The 20,979-nt window shown below is 48.0% G+C and overlaps 1 protein-coding gene across 1 annotated transcript in view; it reads left to right on the top strand.

The window, feature by feature from the left end:
- adgrv1 (adhesion G protein-coupled receptor V1) overlaps positions 1-20,979 on the top strand; it is a 190,143-nt gene that overhangs the window by 51,395 nt on the left and 117,769 nt on the right. Inside the window, 37 exon segments of the mRNA XM_070436984.1 lie at positions 3,612-3,985; positions 4,926-5,102; positions 5,717-5,897; positions 6,490-6,683; positions 7,214-7,343; positions 7,641-7,721; positions 8,328-8,467; positions 8,731-9,340; positions 9,468-9,683; positions 9,850-10,065; positions 11,280-11,314; positions 11,316-11,361; positions 11,364-11,476; positions 11,478-11,522; positions 11,676-11,696; positions 11,698-11,791; positions 11,794-11,860; positions 12,081-12,901; positions 12,989-13,198; positions 13,941-14,071; positions 14,215-14,314; positions 14,593-14,772; positions 15,053-15,222; positions 15,435-15,522; positions 16,532-16,610; positions 17,055-17,193; positions 17,355-17,496; positions 17,690-17,955; positions 18,181-18,356; positions 18,577-18,704; positions 18,849-18,890; positions 18,893-18,958; positions 18,961-19,008; positions 19,011-19,027; positions 19,577-19,723; positions 19,942-20,022; positions 20,232-20,493. Coding sequence (XP_070293085.1) covers positions 3,612-3,985; positions 4,926-5,102; positions 5,717-5,897; positions 6,490-6,683; positions 7,214-7,343; positions 7,641-7,721; positions 8,328-8,467; positions 8,731-9,340; positions 9,468-9,683; positions 9,850-10,065; positions 11,280-11,314; positions 11,316-11,361; positions 11,364-11,476; positions 11,478-11,522; positions 11,676-11,696; positions 11,698-11,791; positions 11,794-11,860; positions 12,081-12,901; positions 12,989-13,198; positions 13,941-14,071; positions 14,215-14,314; positions 14,593-14,772; positions 15,053-15,222; positions 15,435-15,522; positions 16,532-16,610; positions 17,055-17,193; positions 17,355-17,496; positions 17,690-17,955; positions 18,181-18,356; positions 18,577-18,704; positions 18,849-18,890; positions 18,893-18,958; positions 18,961-19,008; positions 19,011-19,027; positions 19,577-19,723; positions 19,942-20,022; positions 20,232-20,493 — 6,033 coding nt within the window.

Here is a 20,979-nt window from a genome sequence, read left to right as displayed (position 1 = left end):
AAGGGAGAGAGAGGCAGTGTTGAGAGGCAGAATCAGGAGATAGGTTGGGAGAAGGTTGAGCAAGGGAAAGATATAGGCATGGAAGAGAAGACGAGGTAGCGGCGGGAGACAGAGAGCGAAAGGTTGGAACGCGCCCCCCCGCCCACACACACAACTACCATCACGAGTAAGGGGACAGTGCTGGGAATGATTGGGATAGAGCGACGACGGAAAAGGGATACAAGTAGTGGTCGGAGACTTGTGGAAGAGTTGCAAATGAGCGTATCCGGCCCAAGAACCAGCATCTAGTAAAGACTGTCAAGCAGCTCACAGCGTATGCACTACCCCGTGCTCCACATGTTGCGTAAGAGATAGGGGCCAACAGGGAAGTGCACGGTCAGTAAAGAGGAGCAGGAGTGGAAAGCAGGCGACAGCAGAGGGAATGAGTCAAAGGTAGACGTGGGGGAGGTTAAATCCCCGAACTGTGAAGGTGAGCCTCCTCAGGAAAGGAGCAATCAAGGCTCAAGCTCATTGATAACCTCTCCAACGATGGAACCACTGCAGAGGGCGTAAATGATAAGGATGTTTTAAGCTTGGAAAGGGCTGGTAACCTGTTTGGACAGCATGGAATTCAAAAGGCGATAGACAGTGGGTCTAAGCGGAGAAAGAGAGAATTACCACATCGTGCACGCACAGAGAATACGGCGAATCCCGCTGCCAACCACCCGCTGACCAGAGCGCTTCGGGATCCAAGTGTGCGGAGAACACGTGGCAGGACGAAGAGAGAAGCAAGTAGGAGTAGCAGATGTTATCTCTGCGTAGATCCATGTTTCCGTCAGTTGCAAGCGAAGTCGAGGGACTGGAGGAGGCATAGGCCTGAAGATGAACTCTGCCTGTTGCCCAGATCGGCAGTTTCCAGAGGCTACCCGGAGACCTGGACTCCACGATGGTCGTGCGCCTTGGCACACCAGGATTAGCAGTAGGGCGAAGCCACCGCGAGCTTGTGGAAGGCGTTTGCTCATGCGTACTGTTGCAGAGAGGACAAGAGAACAGGATAGACAGACACATACGTTGACCAGGCTACAGAAGAAGCTCGCTAAGCAAAGGAGATTGGAAGTGGCAAGTGGAACTACCGTCTCGAATGTTCAGAAAGTTAAGCTTTACGTCTTGCAAAATCTTAATCTGACTAAAATGATTAAATGATAACATACTGCTGAAGTAGGCTAGCTGGCAGTGGCTGCGTTGTTGACTTTGATAGGCTAGCTGCAGATTGTGACTTTGAGGCTAGCTGCAGTGGCTGCGTTGTTGACACTACACTAATCAAGTCGTTCTTGAGTGTAATAGTATCTACAGTGCTGCTATTCGGGGCTAGCTGGCTAGCTAGCAGTTTATTACGTTACGTTGCGTTAAAAGAACGACAATAGCTGGCTACTAACCTAGAAAATCGCTCTAGACTACACAATTATCTTTGATACAAAGACGGCTATGTAGCTAGCTATGTAGGTAGCTACGATCAAACAAATCAAACCGTTGTACTGTAATGAAATGAAATGAAAATGTGATACTACCTGTGGAGCGAAGCGGAATGCGACCGGGTTGTTGAGTGCGGAAGTTCTATCGGTAGACGTTGCTAGCTGTTGGCTAGCTAGCAGTGTCTCCTACGTTAAGGACGACAGATAGCTGGCTAGCTAACCACGGTAAAATTAAGATAATCACTCTAAAAACTACACACTCTAAACTACACAATTATCTTGGATACGAAGACAGCAAAGGCACTATGTAGCTAGCTAACACTACACTAATCAAGTCGTTCAGTTGGGTGTAATAGTTGCTACAGTGCTGCTATTCGTAGACGGTGGACGTTTGCTAGCTGGCTAGCTGCTGGGCAGATGGCAGATAGCAGTGTAGACTGCGTTAGGACGACGAAATACGATAATTACGCAATTATCTTTGATACAAAGACGGCTATGTAGCTAGCTAAGAAGAAATTGCTAAAATTAGACAAATTAAACCGTTGTACTATAATGAAATTAATGAAATGTAATGAAAAGTTATACTACCTGCGGACCAAAGTGCTGCTATTCGGTAGACGGTGGACGTTTGCTAGCTGGCTAGCTGCTGGGCAGATGGCTCATCTATTATTCTAAAAGCATGGGGGGACGATGATGACATCACATTTGACCATCAGACCAACTCCTTGAGTGCCATACTCCTTGAAGTTTGCAGTTGTGTTTGCAGTTGTGTAAAAACATATATACAGTATATATATTGTACTGATTAAAAAAGCAATACAACTGGCCTTCTTTAGACTAGTTGAGTATCTGGAGCATCAGCATTTGTGGTTTCGCCTTCAAGACTTTTGAAAAGTAATTCCTCACGCAGCTGGTTGAGAGAATGCCAAGAGTGTGCTGTCATCAAGGCAAAGGGTGGCTACTTTGAAGAATCTCAAATATAAAATACATTTTGATTCATTTAACACTTTTTTTGGTTACTACATGATTCCATATGTGTTATTTCATAGTTTTGATATGTTCACTGTTATTCTACAATGTAGAAAATAGTACAATTTAGAAAAACTCTTGAATTAGTAGGTGTGTCCTAACTTTTGACTGGTACTGTGTATATATATATATTTTGCTCAAAACATACCCTTTACTGTGTGTGTACTGTATTTATATTTGGGATATCGTTTTCAACAGGAAACATTCAAAATCGCTGGAGGACGTCTTTAAGGATTCTAGCTTTAAAGGCAAAAATCATAATACTTATAATTGGGTTATTGTATAATTTACACTTTCCGACTACAGTGACCTCACTCTCAGCAGACAGAGGCTTCCCCAACAATCTGACGTCACCGGTGGTCCGTGAGTGACCACTGTGGGACCCTGCTCCTCTCCTCACTCTTGTGGCCCACATCTGGTCAGGGAGGATCTATTTAAAACCATGCATTCCACCCAACCCCTCTCCCTTTGTTCAGACGTACAGAGATTCTGCAATGCTTGAGCGAGCGCTTAGCCACCGTACTGGTGGACTTTGTTACAGGCAGAAGAAAGCCGACGGCGGTTTTCTTCCCCCCCCCTCAGTAACTGAAGACATAACGGGGCTATCTGTGTTGATAGATCGTCTCTGGTTAACTTCAATCAAAAGGGATACAAATGCGAACGTCAGACACGTCCGACCTTGTCAACTCAACCGGTGTTTTATTGCTTTGTCTGATGTCTTTGTCAGGGGTCACCGTCGCAAGTTTTCTCAATTGGTCCAGTGTTCTGCTGTTCTGCTGGGTACTGGTCAAGCCCTCGGTAAGGTGGGTCATCATAGGGAAGGACCTCTGAACTAGTTAATGGTTTAATAATTGGCACTGCAGAGATAGGCCTATTGATGATGCGCTGTACCCACTTTTTTCCACAGGGTTATAGGGTTAGAGATGAAGACAGATTTGGCTTTGGAATACATTGTTCTACACCTTTTAAGTCAGCATTGTAGCATGAAACCATTCTGGAATGGATATGCTGTTCACTACCTGCTTGTCAGCTTCTCTGTATACAAAAAGCCTCGCTTTTTTGACAGCAGCATGACCACCCACTGCTTGATGTTTCTCTGAGTGTATTCTGCCTCCTGTGTTTGTGTTGCAGGTTCAGCTCCGGTGCGGATCGGCTCGGACCCCTACGGAGAGCAGCGCTACACGGGCCTCCTGCAGGACCTGCGTCTCTACCACAGCAGGCTGAACCGCTCGGAGATCCACGAGGTCCACGCGCAGCCCGCCAAGATGGACCTGAGGAACATCTCCGGCTACCTGCAGTACTGGCAGGGCGAGAGGCAGAAGGCCTTTGTGGTGGAGGTGCGGGACGACAAGGAGGAGGAAGGGGAGGAGCTGTTCTACCTGCAGCTGGTGGCGGCCCATGGGGGGGCGCGTCTCCCCCTCCCCCGCCCCACCGCCACCCTGCGGGTGATGAAGAGCGACAACGCCAACGGCTTCTTTGGCTTCACCGGCGCCTGCATACCAGACGTAAGACCCGCACACACTCACGAGCACGCACGCACACGCACGCACGCACATGCACGCACTCACACGAAAGCACTCGCACACACACACACTGTATATGATTTACAGTATAAATGAGACGCTATTGACACGATTGAGATGAAATGTACAGACCATGTTTACCAACTCTGGCGGTCCCTGAGTTTGACAGACACATCAGCAACAGTGATGTGAAACACAGAGTAGAATGGAGACCACACAAGCACATTATCCACACATTCTGTAACTGGCTTTGATCCAGCATGTCTCCTGAGAGTATGGATATTTTGTTACCTAGAAAGACATGTAATCGAAGGCAGTCGTTAGTGAGTGCATATCCTTCTGCATATTTAACCAGTGTTTACGGCTGGGTGAAAGTGTGCGCTCTGCCCTTTAGGGAGATTGCACACAGGTGTCTAATGGCTCCTCTCGGGTAGAGCGACAGATGGCAGAGCAGCTAAGGGCATTCCTATGGAACTAGAGTCCCGGTAGCACAATAGGTGGTAGTCCAGGGGATGACATTCCATCAGAACTAGGGTCCCTCTTAACGCTGCAAGGGGACAAAGGGACTCAGAGGCATGTGGGGCTATCGGGTGGACTCTGCAAATCACATCTTGACTGTGCAGGAATGAGAGGAGGGCTGTCCATAAAAGTATTTCTCAAACCCAAACGTTCATTTTTGGAATGAGTGGTTGTCAGTCTTGAATTGGTAATGAACTACCGTATCTTGTAGTGGAAAACATGAAAATGTCCAAAATGATTTTCTTTCCGTTTTTAATTCCAAGTTTGTGATGCCTTGTCCATGTTTTGTCATCAAATAAAAGTTTGTGTACAATTTTGACGAGTGTAATGTGACATTATGTTTTAAAATGTCTTAGTTCAGGTAGCATCATTAATAACCATCATCTCTTTTCTCTATGGTCAGACGACAGAGGAAGGCTCCACCATCTCCTGTGTTATTGAACGGACGCGTGGGGCTCTGGACCACGTCTATGTGAACTACACTGTCACTCAGCTGGACTCAGACAGCCAGGCTCAGGCCAACCAGGACTTTGCTAACGCCAGCGGCTCTGTGCTCTTTCTGCCTGGTCAGCGCTCTGAGGTGACCAGAGTGTGCACACACACACACACACACACACACACACACACACACACACACACACACACACACACACCACACACCACACACACACCACACACACACACACACACACACACACACAACACAACACACCACACACACACACACACACACACACATACATACAGCCTGGGAAAACTACCCTGCACTCCTCAATCATTCATGAGCTAGGGAAACCCCACTGGTACACCTGTAGAGCAACCCTATACATATACGAGAACATACACACACACACATTGCATATAAATGCAACTGCAAGAAGTTCAGACTATAGGAACGTTACAAACCAGTCAATATAAATATTTTACCATGCATCTACATTTCTGGCCATGTTGAATCCCAGATAACTATTTTCATCCATTCAGTGGTGGTGTTGTTGACTTCTAGCCCCACCTAGTGGCTAAAAGGAAACTGTTGTCGGAGTAACAGGTGCCTGCTAATGATTAGGCTTAGTCTAAAATCTGACTACAGAGATCAAAGCCTGAAAATACATTATGGATATCTACACTAGGACTGATTTTAGATTCAAATCTTCACTCTCATGTGTTATGACATCATCTCCCTGCGACTCCCAGGTCCTGAATCTGCTGGTGCTGGATGATGACACCCCTGAGTTCGCTGAGTCCTTCCAGGTCACGCTGGTGTCAGCCGAGTCAGGTGACGGGAAGCCAGGCTCTACCCCCACCAGTGGGGCCAGCATTGACCCTGACAACTCAGCCACCACTGTCACCATCACAGCCAGCGACCATCCCTACGGTACAGAGAGGCATACACACATCACTGTGCTACCCTACTAGAACGTCAAAAGGATACCCATCTTCCCAGCTTCCACCCTTAGTTGCACTAATCAAGAACTGAAACAATCTGTACAGCCACATAGTTAAAGGGATAGTTTCGTGCTAGCTGTACTTTCCTCTTTGTGCTATTTAGAATTGGCTCGTGAAACTACCTCTAACTTCTTTCATACTGGACGCAGACACATAAAAATGGTTATCCACGAGTTCATCTGACACATTTTAAGAGAAACATAAATGAACTTCAGTCAGCCCTGCTTACAACCTACTTGAAAGGTTCAGCTTGGGGCATGACTTGAAAACAATGTAACAAACTGCTATTGGTGTGAATTAATAACTGACTGTTATACGGTACATGTGTCATCACAGACACAATGGAGCCAAAACAAATGACCACTCAAAGTTAAGGATGTTCCCATGTTGTGAATGTATGGTGAACATTTCGTGCATTGAGCCTCTCTCTCTCTCTCATCATCTCTGACAAGCGTATTGTTCTATGAGGCTGGATGAGCAGCTGTTGTGAGTACTGGTACCCCTCTCTCGCTCTCTCCCAGGTCTGATCCAGTTCCAGTCCAGCCTGCCAGCTGAGGGGATGATCCGCCCGGCAACAGAGCCTGCCCATGTCACGGTCAATGAGGAGGACGGAGAGGTCCGTCTGCTGGTGGCCAGGGCCCAAGGCCTGTTGGGAAAAGTCATGGTCGGCTACAGGACCTCACCGTTCACCGCAGTCAGCCCCGAGGACTATGAGGTCATTTCCAGCCTTCCTTATCCCGTAGACCAGGGTCTCAGGCAGACACAGGGATGGATGGTTACTGGAGATCTGTGTATTCTCACACAAATCACCCTTAGAAACCAAGGCTTTATAAAGCGTGATTTACTTATGTATGTTTAATAAGGAATAGACTCATAATCATTTCCTAGTCAATCCTCATACTTGGCTATCTGTTGCGCTTTTATTTTGAAATGATAAAGACAATAATAAGACATACCCGTACATAAAAGCCCAAATGATAATGGATGACAATTCCAGTGTGTTTGAGTCACTAGACTCGCTCCTTGGATAGCTGTTTGGCTGTGTCTACACAGGCAGCCCAATTCTGACCTTTTCCCCAATTATTGGCAAAAAAGCTGATCTGAAAAAAAACCTATGAGTGGAAAACTATCAGAATTGGGCTGTCTGTGTAAACACAGCTAATGATAGTGAGCTTATGCTAACTACCCAAGCGAACCTCTTGTTCCCTACCTGGTCTGTCTCTACCTGTTCCATGGACCAAACAGGACTCAGATGGCGTGCTAGACTTCCTGCCAGGAGAACGCTTCAAGTACATTAGTGTGATGGTCATAGACAACCCCGTGCCAGAGCTGGACAAAGTGTTCAGAGTGGAACTCTACAACCCTGATGGAGGAGGTAAGACACACAAACACCATTGGTTGATTGATTCATTGATTGATCGGCCAATTGGTGATGATCTTTTTTTACCTCCTCCTTCTCCTACTTCAGATAATTGTTAGAGTTCACGTTCATATCCTGTAGTCATATCCTTCAGTATTTCCCATCCCTGAGATCCTGTTCTAACTGATCCTTTGCCTGTGTTCTGTCACATTGTGTCCTTGTGTGTGTTTGTGTGCTCCTCCTGTGTGGTCTTGTGTGCTGTGCTCCCCAATGATTCCCACTCCTCTGGTGTGATCCTGTGCGATCTCAAAGTGGATCAGTTCCTTCGGAGTGAAGGCAGTGGCAGTGGAGAAAGTGACACTGAGTTTTTCCTCCTGTCCTCTCACCACCTTGGTAAGATCACTTTCCCCTCCACCGCCCCTCCCATTCGTTTTAGACTCCACCTCTTCTCCTAAACCTATGTATTGCTGTGTGTGTGTGTGCCTGTGTGTGTGCCTGTGTGCCTGTGTGTGTGCCTGTGTGTGTGCCTGTGTGGTGTGGCCTGTGTGTGTGTGTGTGTGTGTGTGTGTGTGTGTGTGTGTGTGTGTGTGTGTGTGTGTGTGTGTGTGTGTGTGTGTGTGTGTGTGTTTGCATGCCTGTATATTTGTGTGTATGCTATTTACATTGCAATGGGGCCAGTGAGCAGTGACCAGGGAGATTGGTGTGGGAAAAGCAAATAGGCATTATATTGAGTGGAGGGCAACAGTGGTAAGTGGTGACCAGAAATGTCACAGACCCCCAGGCTCATTGTTTCTCTGTCGGGGTCCACCCTCCACCTTATTAAAAACCCACAATGCACTGCAGTGTTCAGTGCTATTATTTCAAGTGGATCAATGGAATTCAACTGGAATTTCGTTTTAAAATGCACACTAGGAAAAACTTTCGATGACTCATTTTAACAAATTGTAACTACGAAAATAAGGGTAGTCTTTACAGTTGTGTGACGGTTTTTCAATATAGCCAGCCTGGGAGTCGCCTCCCACATCACCGTGACCATCGCTGCCTCTGACGACGCACACGGAGTGTTCCAGTTGAGCCAGGACTCACTGTCTGTCAACGGCACCGAGCCTGAGGAGGGACGCAGCACTGTGCTCCTGCAGGTCATTGTGTGTGTGTCTGTGTGTCTGTGTGCCTGTGTGTGTGTGTATATGTGTGTGTGTGTGTGTCTGTGCATGTGTGTGTCTGTTTCTATGCCTGTGTGTGCGTGTCTGTCTGTCTGTCTGTCTGTCTGTGTGTCTGTGTGTCTGTGTGTCTGTGTGTCTGTGTGTCTGTGTGTCTGTGTCTGTGTCTGTGTCTCTGTGTCTCTGTGTGTGTGTGTGTTCCCCTGACAGTAGGTTGTAAACTCTCTCTTTACCCGTATCAGGTGGTGCGGTCATCCGGTGCCCTATCCAACGTGACTGTATTCTGGGAGGCTGAGGACAGCTCTGAGGAAGACCTCATCAGCAGGYCCGGGAACATCACRTTCCACGTGGGCCAGACCAGGGGGGAGATTGAGCTACAGGTGGCCCAGGACGAGGTGCCGGAGCTGGACAAGAGCTTCGGCGTGTCCCTGGTCAACGTCTCCCATGGGCGTCTGGCTGTGAGGACTGAGGCCACTGTGACAGTGCTGGCCAGTGACGACCCCTACGGAGTGTTTGTGTTCTCAGACAGCAGCAGGCTGGTGCGCCTGCCCGAGGGCCACACCCTGGTCATCCTCACCATCCACAGGCAGAGGGGGCTGATGGGAAAGGTACGCGTGACGTACGGAACCCTGAGTGAGGCTGACACCGCCCCCTTCATGACCCCGGGTGTGGGCAGGGCCAGTGAGGGAAACGACTTCGTCCCCCTCCTGGAGTCGGTGGTGTTCACGGCCAATCAGAGTGAGGCTAACGTAACCCTTCGAGTGCTGGATGACGATGACCCTGAGAGGGACGAGTCTGTGTTCGTGGAGTTGATCAGTGTCAATCTCATAGAAGGAGAGCAGGAGAGACTAAGTAAGTCACATTTCCACGTCCCAACTATGAATCTCGGGGCCTATAGTCATCACATGGTCAACATTTGTAGCTGGAATGTGAGATTTTTGTCAAACCATTCGCTCTTCCATGTTTCTATCTTTCCTAGTTGCCCGGTCTCCTCGTCTTGGTCCGAAGGCTGAGATCGTAGCCCAGGTGATAGTGGAGGCGAGTGATGACGCCTTTGGGTTCCTGCAGCTGTCTGCCCCGGCGGTCAGTGTAGCTGAATACTATGTCGGACCCATCATCAATGTGACACGCACCGGGGGAATTTTTGCTGACGTGTCGGTGAAGTTCAGGGCTGTACCAATGACTGCCAGAGTTGGTAAGGCTGGTCTACATTTGATCTCAATAGTGTTTTGTTATGTTGCTAAGCATCTACAGTGTGTGTGTGTGTGTGTGCGTATGTCTGTAATAATGTGTGCGTATGTGTGTAACAGTGTGTGTGTGTGTAATAACGTGTGTTTCTAACAATGTGTGTGTCAATGCAGGTGACGACTACAGCGTAGCGTCCACTGACGTGGTTCTCCTGGAGGGGGAGACCAGTAAGCCTGTTCCCATCTACATCATCAACGATGTGATTCCTGAGCTGGAGGAGACCTTTCGCATCGAGCTGCTCAACGTGACCACAGGGGGCGCTCGACTGGGGGCTCTCACTCGCACCATCATAACCATCCTGCCCTCTGATGACCCCTTTGGGGCCTTCGGTTAGCTCACGTCTCTCTCACACACAGAAATGCACTCACATTAGCCGATAATTTTGCCGGACAAATTTTCTGGAGAAAAACTTTGACGAAGATTTGAGGCTGATGCGCATCGCAAGCTGCTCTTGGGATTTGGAGAGTTTTGACTTCCCAACAGCAGCGGCTCACTTTGAGCAGGTCGAAGTCCGCCGTAAACTCAAGTAAATTAGATGCAAACTATTGTGTTCGTAGACAGCCATGTTTTGTTGTAAAATGTTCATAAAAATACCCTATAGGACAGGTTGGTCGGAAATTATATTATACAAATATTATATTTCAAAATTGTGTTTTATTTCTGTGGGCAACTTGCTCTTCTAGCCTAAATGTTTTTTCCGTTGTTTAAATTATATTAATTTATGGTCTATAGCAGGGATGAAGACGCAATATTTTGCTTGGTATAAGAACATCATTCTACTTTATTTTAGTACAAATTTAAAGGCACATTTTTTATTCTGTTAAGGAATTTTTGATATATATATTTTTTTATTGAACCTTTATTTTACGAGTCAAGTCAGTTAAGAACAAATTCTTATTTACAACGACGGCCTACCGAGGAACTGTGGGTCAACTCCCTCGTTCAGGGGCAGAATGACAGATTTTGACCTTGTCAGCTCAGGGATTCAATGCAGCAACCTCTCGGTTACTGGCCCAACGCTCTATCCACTAGGCTACCTGCTCTATCCACTAGGCCACCTGCTCTAACCACTAGGCCACCTGCTCTAACCACTAGGCTACCTGCCGCCCCAAAATGAACAGCCAGTGCAAATGGATGTCTGGTCAATTTCTCAAATGTCCGCCCTGGTAAATAAAAATTATTGCCGGCGCCAATCGGAAAACTGAAACCTTGAACACACACACCAACCACACACACACACACACACACACACACACACAACACACACAACACACACACACACACACACACACACACCACACACACACACACACACACACACACACACACCACAACACACCACACGCACACACACACACACACACACACACACCACACACATATACTAGTCTTAAATATAGTGCTAAAAATTACAATTGCTCATTCAAATCAAATTACAGTGTATGCACGATACTGACGACATCAGCAAACTGAAGATTCCAGCATGTTTCCTTTATCAACAAATGACGTTAGACCTCATAAAAGTACTGTTTGTGTTCCCTAGTATTTCAGGCTGCTCCTGTCACCATAGAGGAGCCAGGGGGCGAACTCCTTTGAGGTGACACTGCCCATCGTGCGTAACGCTGGACCATAGGGACCGTGGCCATCCAGTGGCGAGCCACGGTCAACGGCAGAGCAGCAGTAGGGACTCCGCCTGTGTCAGGAGAGGTAATCTTTGCGCCCGGGGAAACCACTAAGACGTTTGAAAGTCGAGGTTCTAGCAGACGATGTGCCGGAAATTGAGGAAGTAAGAAACGCACATTTTTTTTTCTTCCCATTTCATAACATTGTTCTTATTTTTTGCCAAAGAAAGGATTTGTATAAATATTTACGATATAATATAGAGGCCAATATAATATACAGTCTGTCATTTTTCCTCTAAACCGTTCGTGCTTTTCAGATAATCAAGGTGGAATTGACTTAGTGCCACTAATGGAGGAAACCTTGGAATCGACAAAACAATCAATATTACTGTCCCAGCCAATGACAACCCGTATGGGACGGTCTACTTTGACCAGATGTGTATCGTGTGCAGGAACTCTCGAAGGGAATTTTTATGGCCAACATTACTGTCCGTCGAAGTTTGTCCTTCAGTTTGAGTTCTGTCCTCTTGCAGTATTATTGCATCTCCTTACCTTGAATTTGCAGTGAATCGACATGTTGCTACTATTCAAACAGAATTCTTAACTAACTCTCTCTCCTCTCTCTCTCTCTCTCTCTCTCTCTCTCTCATCTTCTCCATCTATCACTCTCTCTCTCTCTCTCTCTCTCTCTCTCTCTCTCTCTCTCTCTTTCATCACATCAGTGGTGGTTATTTTAGCCAAGTGGAGGTCCTCTACAGCACCTCGGAGATAGACATAGTGAGCATGGCCCAGACTGAGGGCCAGGACTTGCTGTTGTACTACAACCCCCCGGTGTCAGGAGTACCCTCTGGCACCCCCCGCAGGCCTGTCAACGTCAGCTCTCAGGGAGACCCCCTGGCTGCCTGTGCTGCAGTCTGCCTGAGGGAGCAGGCCTGCCAGGCCTTCTCCCTGTCTACCCCTGGGGGCTCGTCCCCCATGGCTTCCTGCACCTGGGTGACCAGCGGGGCTGCCCAGCTCACCCCGTCCGCCCAGACCCTCACCTATACCAAAAACACCACGGCCGCCGCCGTTCTCTTCAGCTCGCAGGCCGTGGCGGGTAGCGACTACACCACCATGACAGCGCAGACGGCCATCTTGGAAGACGGCTCGGGTGTGGCCAACCTGACCGTTCCCATTCTGATGGACAAACTCCCAGAGATGGACGAGAGCTTCTCCATCCGCATCCTGAAGGTGGAGCTGGTCAACATGACCGTGGCTGAGAAGAACCTGCCCTCCATAGGGCAACCGGACAAGGCAGTGGTCACCATAGGCATGAACGGCGATGCCTTTGGGGTGTTTCTCATCTACAGCCTCAGCCCTAACGCTACAGAGGATGGGATCTATCTGGAGGTGAGAGAGGAGCCACGTGTGTCAGTACCCCTGGTCATAGAGAGGAGGGGAGGCAGCCTAGGACAGGTGACAGTGGAGTGGAGGTTCGTGGGCGGAATGGCTACACCGGGCACTGACTTCACCGGGACTGGAGAAACACTTGTCTTTGCCGATGGTAGGTTTAAAAGCTAGTACTGCATAATGCTTTTTGGATATGAATGTTATTTTGATGTTCAGTATATTGTGTTCTCTCCACCCAAAGGCGATTTGAAGAAGACCATTGAGATAGTGATTGCGGACGACTCGGAGCCAGAGGACAGCGAGACCCTGATGGTTGGCCTGGTGAAGACGGCGGGAGGCAGCCGGATCCTGCCCAGCTCCGACACGGTCACCATCGTCATCCTGGCCAACGACAACGTGGCGGGGGTGGTGGGCTTCCACGCAGTCTCACGCTCTGTCAAGGCCAGAGAGGGTGGGTGTAGTACAGGGGACCCTGTACGTCGCTTCAGTGAAGCACGCCTCAACCGAATCACTGTGTGAATTATTTAGCTCTGCACCGAGCCAGTGTACCAAGCAGCCACTGATGACATAATGACCTCTGCCTCCCCTGATAACAACACCTGTCATAATGCATCAGCAGATAACTGTAGTAAGCCGAACATTCTCTTCTTTTGAATATCACGGCTTCGTGATCACAAATTCACACGCGTGCTGTTTGTAGAGGGCAACACAGCTACCGTTCCTCAACCTCATCACTTTGCTCTCCGTGCGTTCGGAAACATCCAATGAATTAATGAAGGAATGCAAGGGATAGTGGGAGGAGCACGTTGCAACAGGTGGCACATGTAGTAAGTTCCGGGCATGGCTCATCGGGTATGCATGACAGAGCCCTTCCACTCTTATCTGTGGCGAATACTTACACCACTTCCTAATGGATTGATTCTTTCTGAACCACCTACAGTAGCTCAGGAAAGACCTTCGCAAGGCTGTAATCAAAGCCTGTATCCTGGTCTACTAATCTAAAACAGCAAACTCTGGGCAACATTTTGCATAAGGAATTGGCAATGAGAAATAACCTTAACATTTCACGTAGACAGGAAGGCATACTGTATAATCCAGTGCAAGTTCCAAATACAGCTTGACATATTGCGCCATATGTATTACTTTAAAAGGTGACTAACGTGTGTGTGTGTGCGCGTGCGTGCGTGTTGTAGGGGAGATGCTGTCCCTGCTGGTGACCAGGACAGCTCCTGGTCTGGGGAACGCCACCGTGGACTGGGCCATCCAAGGCCCCCGCGTTGCCAGGACCTTTACACATACCTCAGGACTACTATTCTTCACCGAGGTAAACAAACTGACCAGGGTTCCTCCTCAAGGAACGTCTTTGACTGAAGTCTGTCTCGTGGTTTACATGCCGTGTCCAGTATTCGGTTCATTCTGTTGTACGTGGTGCTTGTTGTTTTCGAGCGTCTCCTGTCCCTCACACAGGGAACACTGAACGCTACCATCGTCCTCCAGCTACTTGAAGACGCAACCCCTGAGGAGAATGAAGAATATAGGGTGGTCCTGTCCAACATCCACACTTACGGTAAATCACGTTCCCTGGCCTTGGCTGACAAAACGTAACAACATGCACATTCCAATCTCGCCTGTGTACTTGGATCTCTATTTATTTCCCGTTTAGTTTGACCATGCTAGTCATTTAAGAGCATGTTTTTTGGTTTACAATGACTCTATGCAGCATGGATCAGGCATGGATCAGAGTTTTTAGTCTGTTCGACCCCGTAACCTCTGAGGCTGGAAATGAGTGTGACTAGTGTTTGTATGGATATTATCCGTCCGTGTTCTGTTCTCCCTGTCCCCCAGGTGTTCTGGTAACGGGTCACGCAGCGCTGGACATCCAGGGGCGCGAGGCCGTGGTTACCGTGGATACCAGTGACGAGCCGTTCGGGATGCTGAGCATCGCCCCGTCCTCCCTCAGCCTGAGCACAGAGGAGCGCGACGGCATCCTCAACGTCTTCATCAACAGAGAGCTTGTGGCTTCAGGTCAGTCTGGAATAGGGATTTGGGACTAGCTAGCGGCAACAAGGGTTTTTCCTGATCGCGTGATCTGACCAGGGAAAACTCCAGGCCTTAAGGAGGAGAAAAGTTGTGACTATACTGTACATTTGTTGTCTCAAAACAAGATTAGCCGCAAATGCCGCTATGTTAATTAATCCGATGTCACCCAGTAACTGCTATTAGTTAACTGTTACGTGATCTAACGTTAAAGAAAATGTGTTTTAAATATTTAACAGCCAAGTATGTGTTGTTGTTCTGTGTTCAGGGGCGGTGAATATCAGCTATGAGACGGTGCGAGGGTCCCTCCAGAACCTGTCCCAGGTGGAAGGGGGCGGCGGCCTGGCTGAACCAGGACAGGACTTCCTCCCTGCGTCGGGCTCAGTGATCCTGCAGGATGGACAGACTTCGGTGGCCATCCCCATCACGATACTAGACGTAAGGCCACCACCAGGGCTGGGCTCAATGCCTTTTGAATTCAGTCAAATCATCAAATAAGCTGACCTTCCAATTGCTCAATGCTCCTTTTTCCTCGATGCTTCTCTGTGCATTTTTAGGGGGAATTGGAATGCCAGTTTACTTGCTACATTGACTGAATTGGACTGTAGCAGACTATATGTCAAACAAATTATATACATTTATTTTTCCAGGATGACGTCCCCGAGTTGCAGGAATTCTTCCTGGTCAACATTACGTCTGCAGTACTCGTCACCACCCTCTCACCTGCCCCTAAACTAGGTATGCTGTGTTTGGCATTGTCCCGAAATGGGCAACTAGGTTAATCACAAACAAAGCATTCTAAATGTGCATGGTTTTCCCACAGTGATCCTATACGTCACTTTTAGTTCTACATGTAATTTGATGGGTTTTCCAACCACTCCCTTTTTTTCTTCTGCCCTAGACTTCCTGTTATGTACTGTAAATTCCCCTTTCATGTTCAATTCTGTGTAATCTGTGTTGTATCTCTTATCTTCTCCTCTCGCCTTTCATTTCTCTTCTATTCCATTCTGTGGGATGAGTAGAAGTTGTATATTTTACACTGAAAGGTAACATATATTTAGTGTTTATTACAGTATAATGCTTTGCATTGTGTAGTATGGCATAATGGCTAATATGCGATTCATTCACTGTACATTACGTTCAACGGGCACAGTTTTATCATTGATCTGCGAATATGTCCAAAATGTAATTGGCACTACTGCGTCTTGTGTAATCCTAACCATAGCCCATTTTGTGAATGGGTAACTTCAGAAAACAACGAGTAGACGGAATACAACACAGACTGGAGATGCATAGGGCCCATCTGCCAGCCAGCACTCAGTGGCTACGATTCTTCTGATTGATTGATGCCTCTATGATTGAGGGGCGGTTGGGATTTGGGTCGAGCTGAAAAACACTGTGGTGAGCAGTGGGAATGCCAAACCATACGCTTTAAATGGCCCTCATGCTGTCTGTACCCAGAGCGAGAGATAGACAGACTGTAAGGACATTAGAAATCAGTCAACATGTACTCCAACTCTCAGCTGGCTGCATGTGAAAAGTGAATGGCCCTCATCTCCTCATCTTGTGCTCCTATTGTAGTGTCAAACAAGTGCTTCCTGTCCTCTTTAGATGCTCTGGCCCACGTTTTGCGATCATAGTGATCATGCTGAAGCTAATGCTAGTTTTTTTAAATGATAGTATTACTGGATCAAGACTTTAGGACATGAGCTACCATTCCCATTGTAATGTTGCCTTTTCTCTTCAGACACCCAGGGTTTGGTGGCAGAAATCAGCATTGCCGCCAATGATGGAATTCGAGGTGTCATTGAATGGACAAACACTAAGTGAGTGGCTCTGTGTTCAACCTCTCATTCACAGGGATTCCCCCCCCCCCCCCACCTTCTCTCCATTTACGAGATGCCCTCTGTTTCTAAGAGCACCTGTGGCTGTGCAGATATACCCAGAAGCACTCCCTCTACTCTACCACATTTTTCCTCACACGGACTGCTTGGCTGAGAAAAGCCTACATTGCTCTCACTTTTTTAGTAGGATCTGTTTTTCTTTTCCCTTTCATGGCTGTCAATCAACAAATCCCCCAAGTCACGACATTTTACACTTATATTTTAGTCATTTAGCAGACCCTTATATCCAGAGTGACTTACAGTTGCATCCGTCTTCAGGTAGATGGGTGAGACAAGCACATATTATAGCCATAGCAAGTAAGTCCTTACTCTCTTACCTCTAGTGGCAGACCAATCTGATGTTTGGTTGTGTGTTTTCCCTTGTAGCTTCGAGGTGAATGAGACCATGGGCGTGCTGAGCCTGGTGGCCTACAGGAGCGCAGGAACCTACGGAAACGTCTCGCTCGTCTTCTACGCTCAGAACCTGGAAGCTCAGCTGGGCCTGGACTACAACGTCACTCCATCGGTGAGGCCGTGCCCCTAACCCACTGAACCACCGATCCATTCTTAATGAGTAGGGACAGAAATTTTCCCCGACCATTTGATCTGACCGGGGAAAAACTCTGGGCCCCACCAATGAGACTAAACACGCCTTGTCATTGTGAGTTCACACGTTTTGTTCTTCAGATGCTCCACTTCGCTGATGGGGAGAGGCATCAGTTTGTTGAGGTTCAGATCGTTGATGACGTCATCCCAGAGGGAGCGGAAAGGTTTCAGCTGATTTTGGCTAATCCGTCGTCTGGGCTGGAGCTGGGAGACAATACCACAGGTAGGGTGTTCTGGAAGCCTGTAGCATCATGCATGTTCGCTACACATGTTTTGTATTGTATTTTATTGAAGGCCATGTTTGTGTAGTCTACGTACCTATGGTTTCACAGACATTGTTGATTGGTTTCACAAGAATCGACAAGTGCCCTGGTGAAAACTGCTCTCCCTGTCTCCCCTGTCCCATGTCTCCGTAGCCATGGTGAGCATCTTGGCCAGCGACGACGGCCATGGTGTCATTTCCTTCAACAGCAGCCAGCACTTCCTGTTGAGGGAACCCACGTCGGTGTCCGGGCTGGGGGAGAGCGTGGCCACCCTGTACGTGGTGCGTGACCCACCCCAGGGCACCTTCGGTACCGTCAACGTCCAGTTCACCATCACAGATGCCAACGAAACGCTGGCCCAGGACGACCTCATGCCCTGGCAGGGCATTGTGGAGCTGGAGGACGGAGTCAGGTTCAAGGTGAAGGGGACCATGGATTTCAGTCAGGCTAGAAGATATACAGGAGAACTGATTGAATAGGTTGAAGATATATTGGAGGATTGAGAATAGATTGAATTGATGTATAGGCAAGGGCAAGAATCTTTTCTTGATGTGTTTCAGCCTGTGAAGCCCTTCATATTCTCATTTTGACGTTCTCTGATGTGTTGACATTCTCTGACGTTCCTGCGTGATGTGATCTTCTAGACTCTGGAGATCTGGGCGGTTCTGGATGCTGAGCCCGAGGTGAACGAGACGTTCACGGTAACTCTGTCCAATCCAACGGGAGGAGCGCGGCTTGGAGACACACTCCACACACTCATCACCGTGCTTCAGAACTCCGCCCCGCTGGGCCTCTTCCGCATCGCTCCCTCCCTCAATAGGTGAGCATGTGATCACACACACATGCAAGCACACAAACGCACACATGCATGCACACACATGTAAGAATGCATGCATCACCGCACCATGGCACAGTTGTAAGCAACACACACACACACACCATGTAAGCACACACCACACACACAACACACACACACACACACACACACACACACACACACACACACACACACACTTACACATGTACGTCTATCTTTGCAGGACTGGCAGCTCTGTGGTGGGGGAAGAGGGTGGTAGGACTGTGTTCTTGACCGTGTCCCGCAGTAACGGTCTAGAGGCAGCGGTCAGTGTGGAGTGGGAGACCCAGTCGGACACAGCCATTGCCATGGGTAAGACGGGCTAGAAACTCTGCTTCTGCCACACACAGTTAATGTCATTATATCCACACTACACAACATCAGTGGCAATTTCCGTTCCGAGTCTGTGTTCACTTGTTACCATGATATACAGTGATTGTACTAGTCTATTTTCAGAGGGGACTCTTCCAGTGATGGCAGTGTATCAGATCTTCTCAGAGACCCCACCTCAGGCTGGTGTTCCCTGGCTGATGGTGCCTCTCCTCTGGCCATGAGGTTGGACATGCCCTCCCTGGTGGCTCCCCACAGACACATGCCACTCTGTACAGGTGGCAGGGGGGTTGGTACCTATACAGGTAATCTAGTTCAAGTTCCGGATTTTTTTGCGGTCATAGACAATGAAATACATGGATATGGACTAACATTAGAAAGTAAACAATTTCACCTCATTTAGATGAGAAGGATCTTATCAATTAGGTGGCAGAAGTAGGGTATGGGGGGGGGGGGGGGGGGGTTGTTGTATCTTTCAGTCCTGGCGTGTGGAACAGAGAGTAGGTTGGTGCTGTCTATCACTTCTCCTCTACAGGCAGTTAACCAATCACAGAAAGGGGACTTGTAGAGAGAGATTGAGTAATTCAGTAATTCATGAGTAATTCATCTAAACATTAGCCTCTGTGTAGAGTCAGAGATCAAAGGTCAAACTGCATCGGTGCAGAAGTTGAACTACATAGGAGGCAAAGAAGGAAGAAAGGGTAGGAGTGAACATGGGAAGGAAGACATAAACAACCAACCCATAATAGCTTTTAGGTAACTGCCTTACTTTGTGTTGCATCCACACATGCATAACTCAATATCATGATTGCAAATGTAGGATCTCTCTCTCTCTGAATCTCTTGTGTTTTCAGTCGGTGAGGATCCAGGACCCTCGTGTGTGTGTGGGCTTCTCTGTGAACGGCTCGTACAACGTAGCGATCACACACGGAGGCCGCGCTGACTCCCCTGCCGTCAACCTCAGCCTGTTCAGAGTGCAGCCGGACCACAACCTTACACTGGTGAAGCCCCTCACTTCTTTGTCGATTCATTTGGGGTCCTAATGATTTTTGTTTTCTACCTGTTAAGATGACGTAAGATCTACACGGTCACTGGCCTTATTATGTTCCTATGATACGTCACTCCTATGAGACGTTCCTATGATACAGTCACTCAATGGCAGTGGCATTATGTTGAGTATTGTATTCATTTCATTCAAATTCAACCCTTTTCCCCCTAGGAACAAACGTTGGCTGTTGAAGCTCTTGATGTCAAACACTTCTCCGTTGAAGGAAGAGACTACTTGATTGCCTCGAGCCAGGTGAGTTTGGGGGTTAAAATGAACATGACTTGCCATAACCTGTGAGGCATACCGGTACAGTACTACACAGGTGTCCTAGATCACGATACCCATATGCACACCACCACATTCCTATTGTCATTCAAACCAAAATGCCCAATGGATAGAGTCCACACCACCCGGAGTTGATTTCGACTAGCTAGTTTGCTAACTCCTCCTGTTTCTACCAGGTGTTTGTTCGGACTGGGAGTACCTTTGTTGTTCATCAGAGCCTGGAGCTTCAGGGTGTCCTCAGTGTGTCTCTGTTCTCCCACGGGACCGGTCTCTACCTGGCTGCCTGTGTGGGGAAAGAGACTGAGGACGGCTGTGTACTGTTCCAGTGGAGTCAAGGACACTTCCAGAACCCCAGGCCTCTGCCTGTCAGCAGCAGAGCTCAACAAGTGGAGTCCCTCACCATGGGAGCAGACGTTCTCCTGTTGGTCGTCACTGAAGGTGACCTCACGTGACCCCCGTCTACGAACCATGCCCTTTGCCACCTCAGTATTTGTGTTTGCAATCAACAATCTTCTATGTTGACGTTTTGCTACGGTGCCATTTTGTTCTCACTCTGAAATGGCGCATGTGGTGCAGAGATGGTGTACTGCAGTTATGATACGTAAAGGCATAGTCAATGTGTCCCCGGTCTACTAAAGACAAAACATGATCTGTGTGCACCGATGGGAGGGAGAACGGCGCCAAAAGTCCTAATGTATATTGGAGCATGTATTTATGTATGTTTTGATGAAACACCACAGACCACAATCCACATAAGCGAAGTAGGTAGGCTCTATGCTGTGAGTTTACTGGAAGGCTCACTGTAGTAGGCCATAGGGAAACCACAGAAAGGCTCAGGGGGTGTAATTTATAGTAGTTGGGTGTGTCAGCATGGCCCTTGCTTAACATAACCGCCTCGTGAAAGAATAGAGTGCTAACATAAAG

This window comes from Salvelinus sp. IW2-2015, linkage group LG33 (assembly GCF_002910315.2).
Source record: "Salvelinus sp. IW2-2015 linkage group LG33, ASM291031v2, whole genome shotgun sequence".
NCBI classification, from domain to species: domain Eukaryota; kingdom Metazoa; phylum Chordata; class Actinopteri; order Salmoniformes; family Salmonidae; genus Salvelinus; species Salvelinus sp. IW2-2015.
The sequence above is the reverse complement of the archived record's forward strand: the minus strand, read 5'-3'. Positions and strand labels throughout refer to the sequence as shown.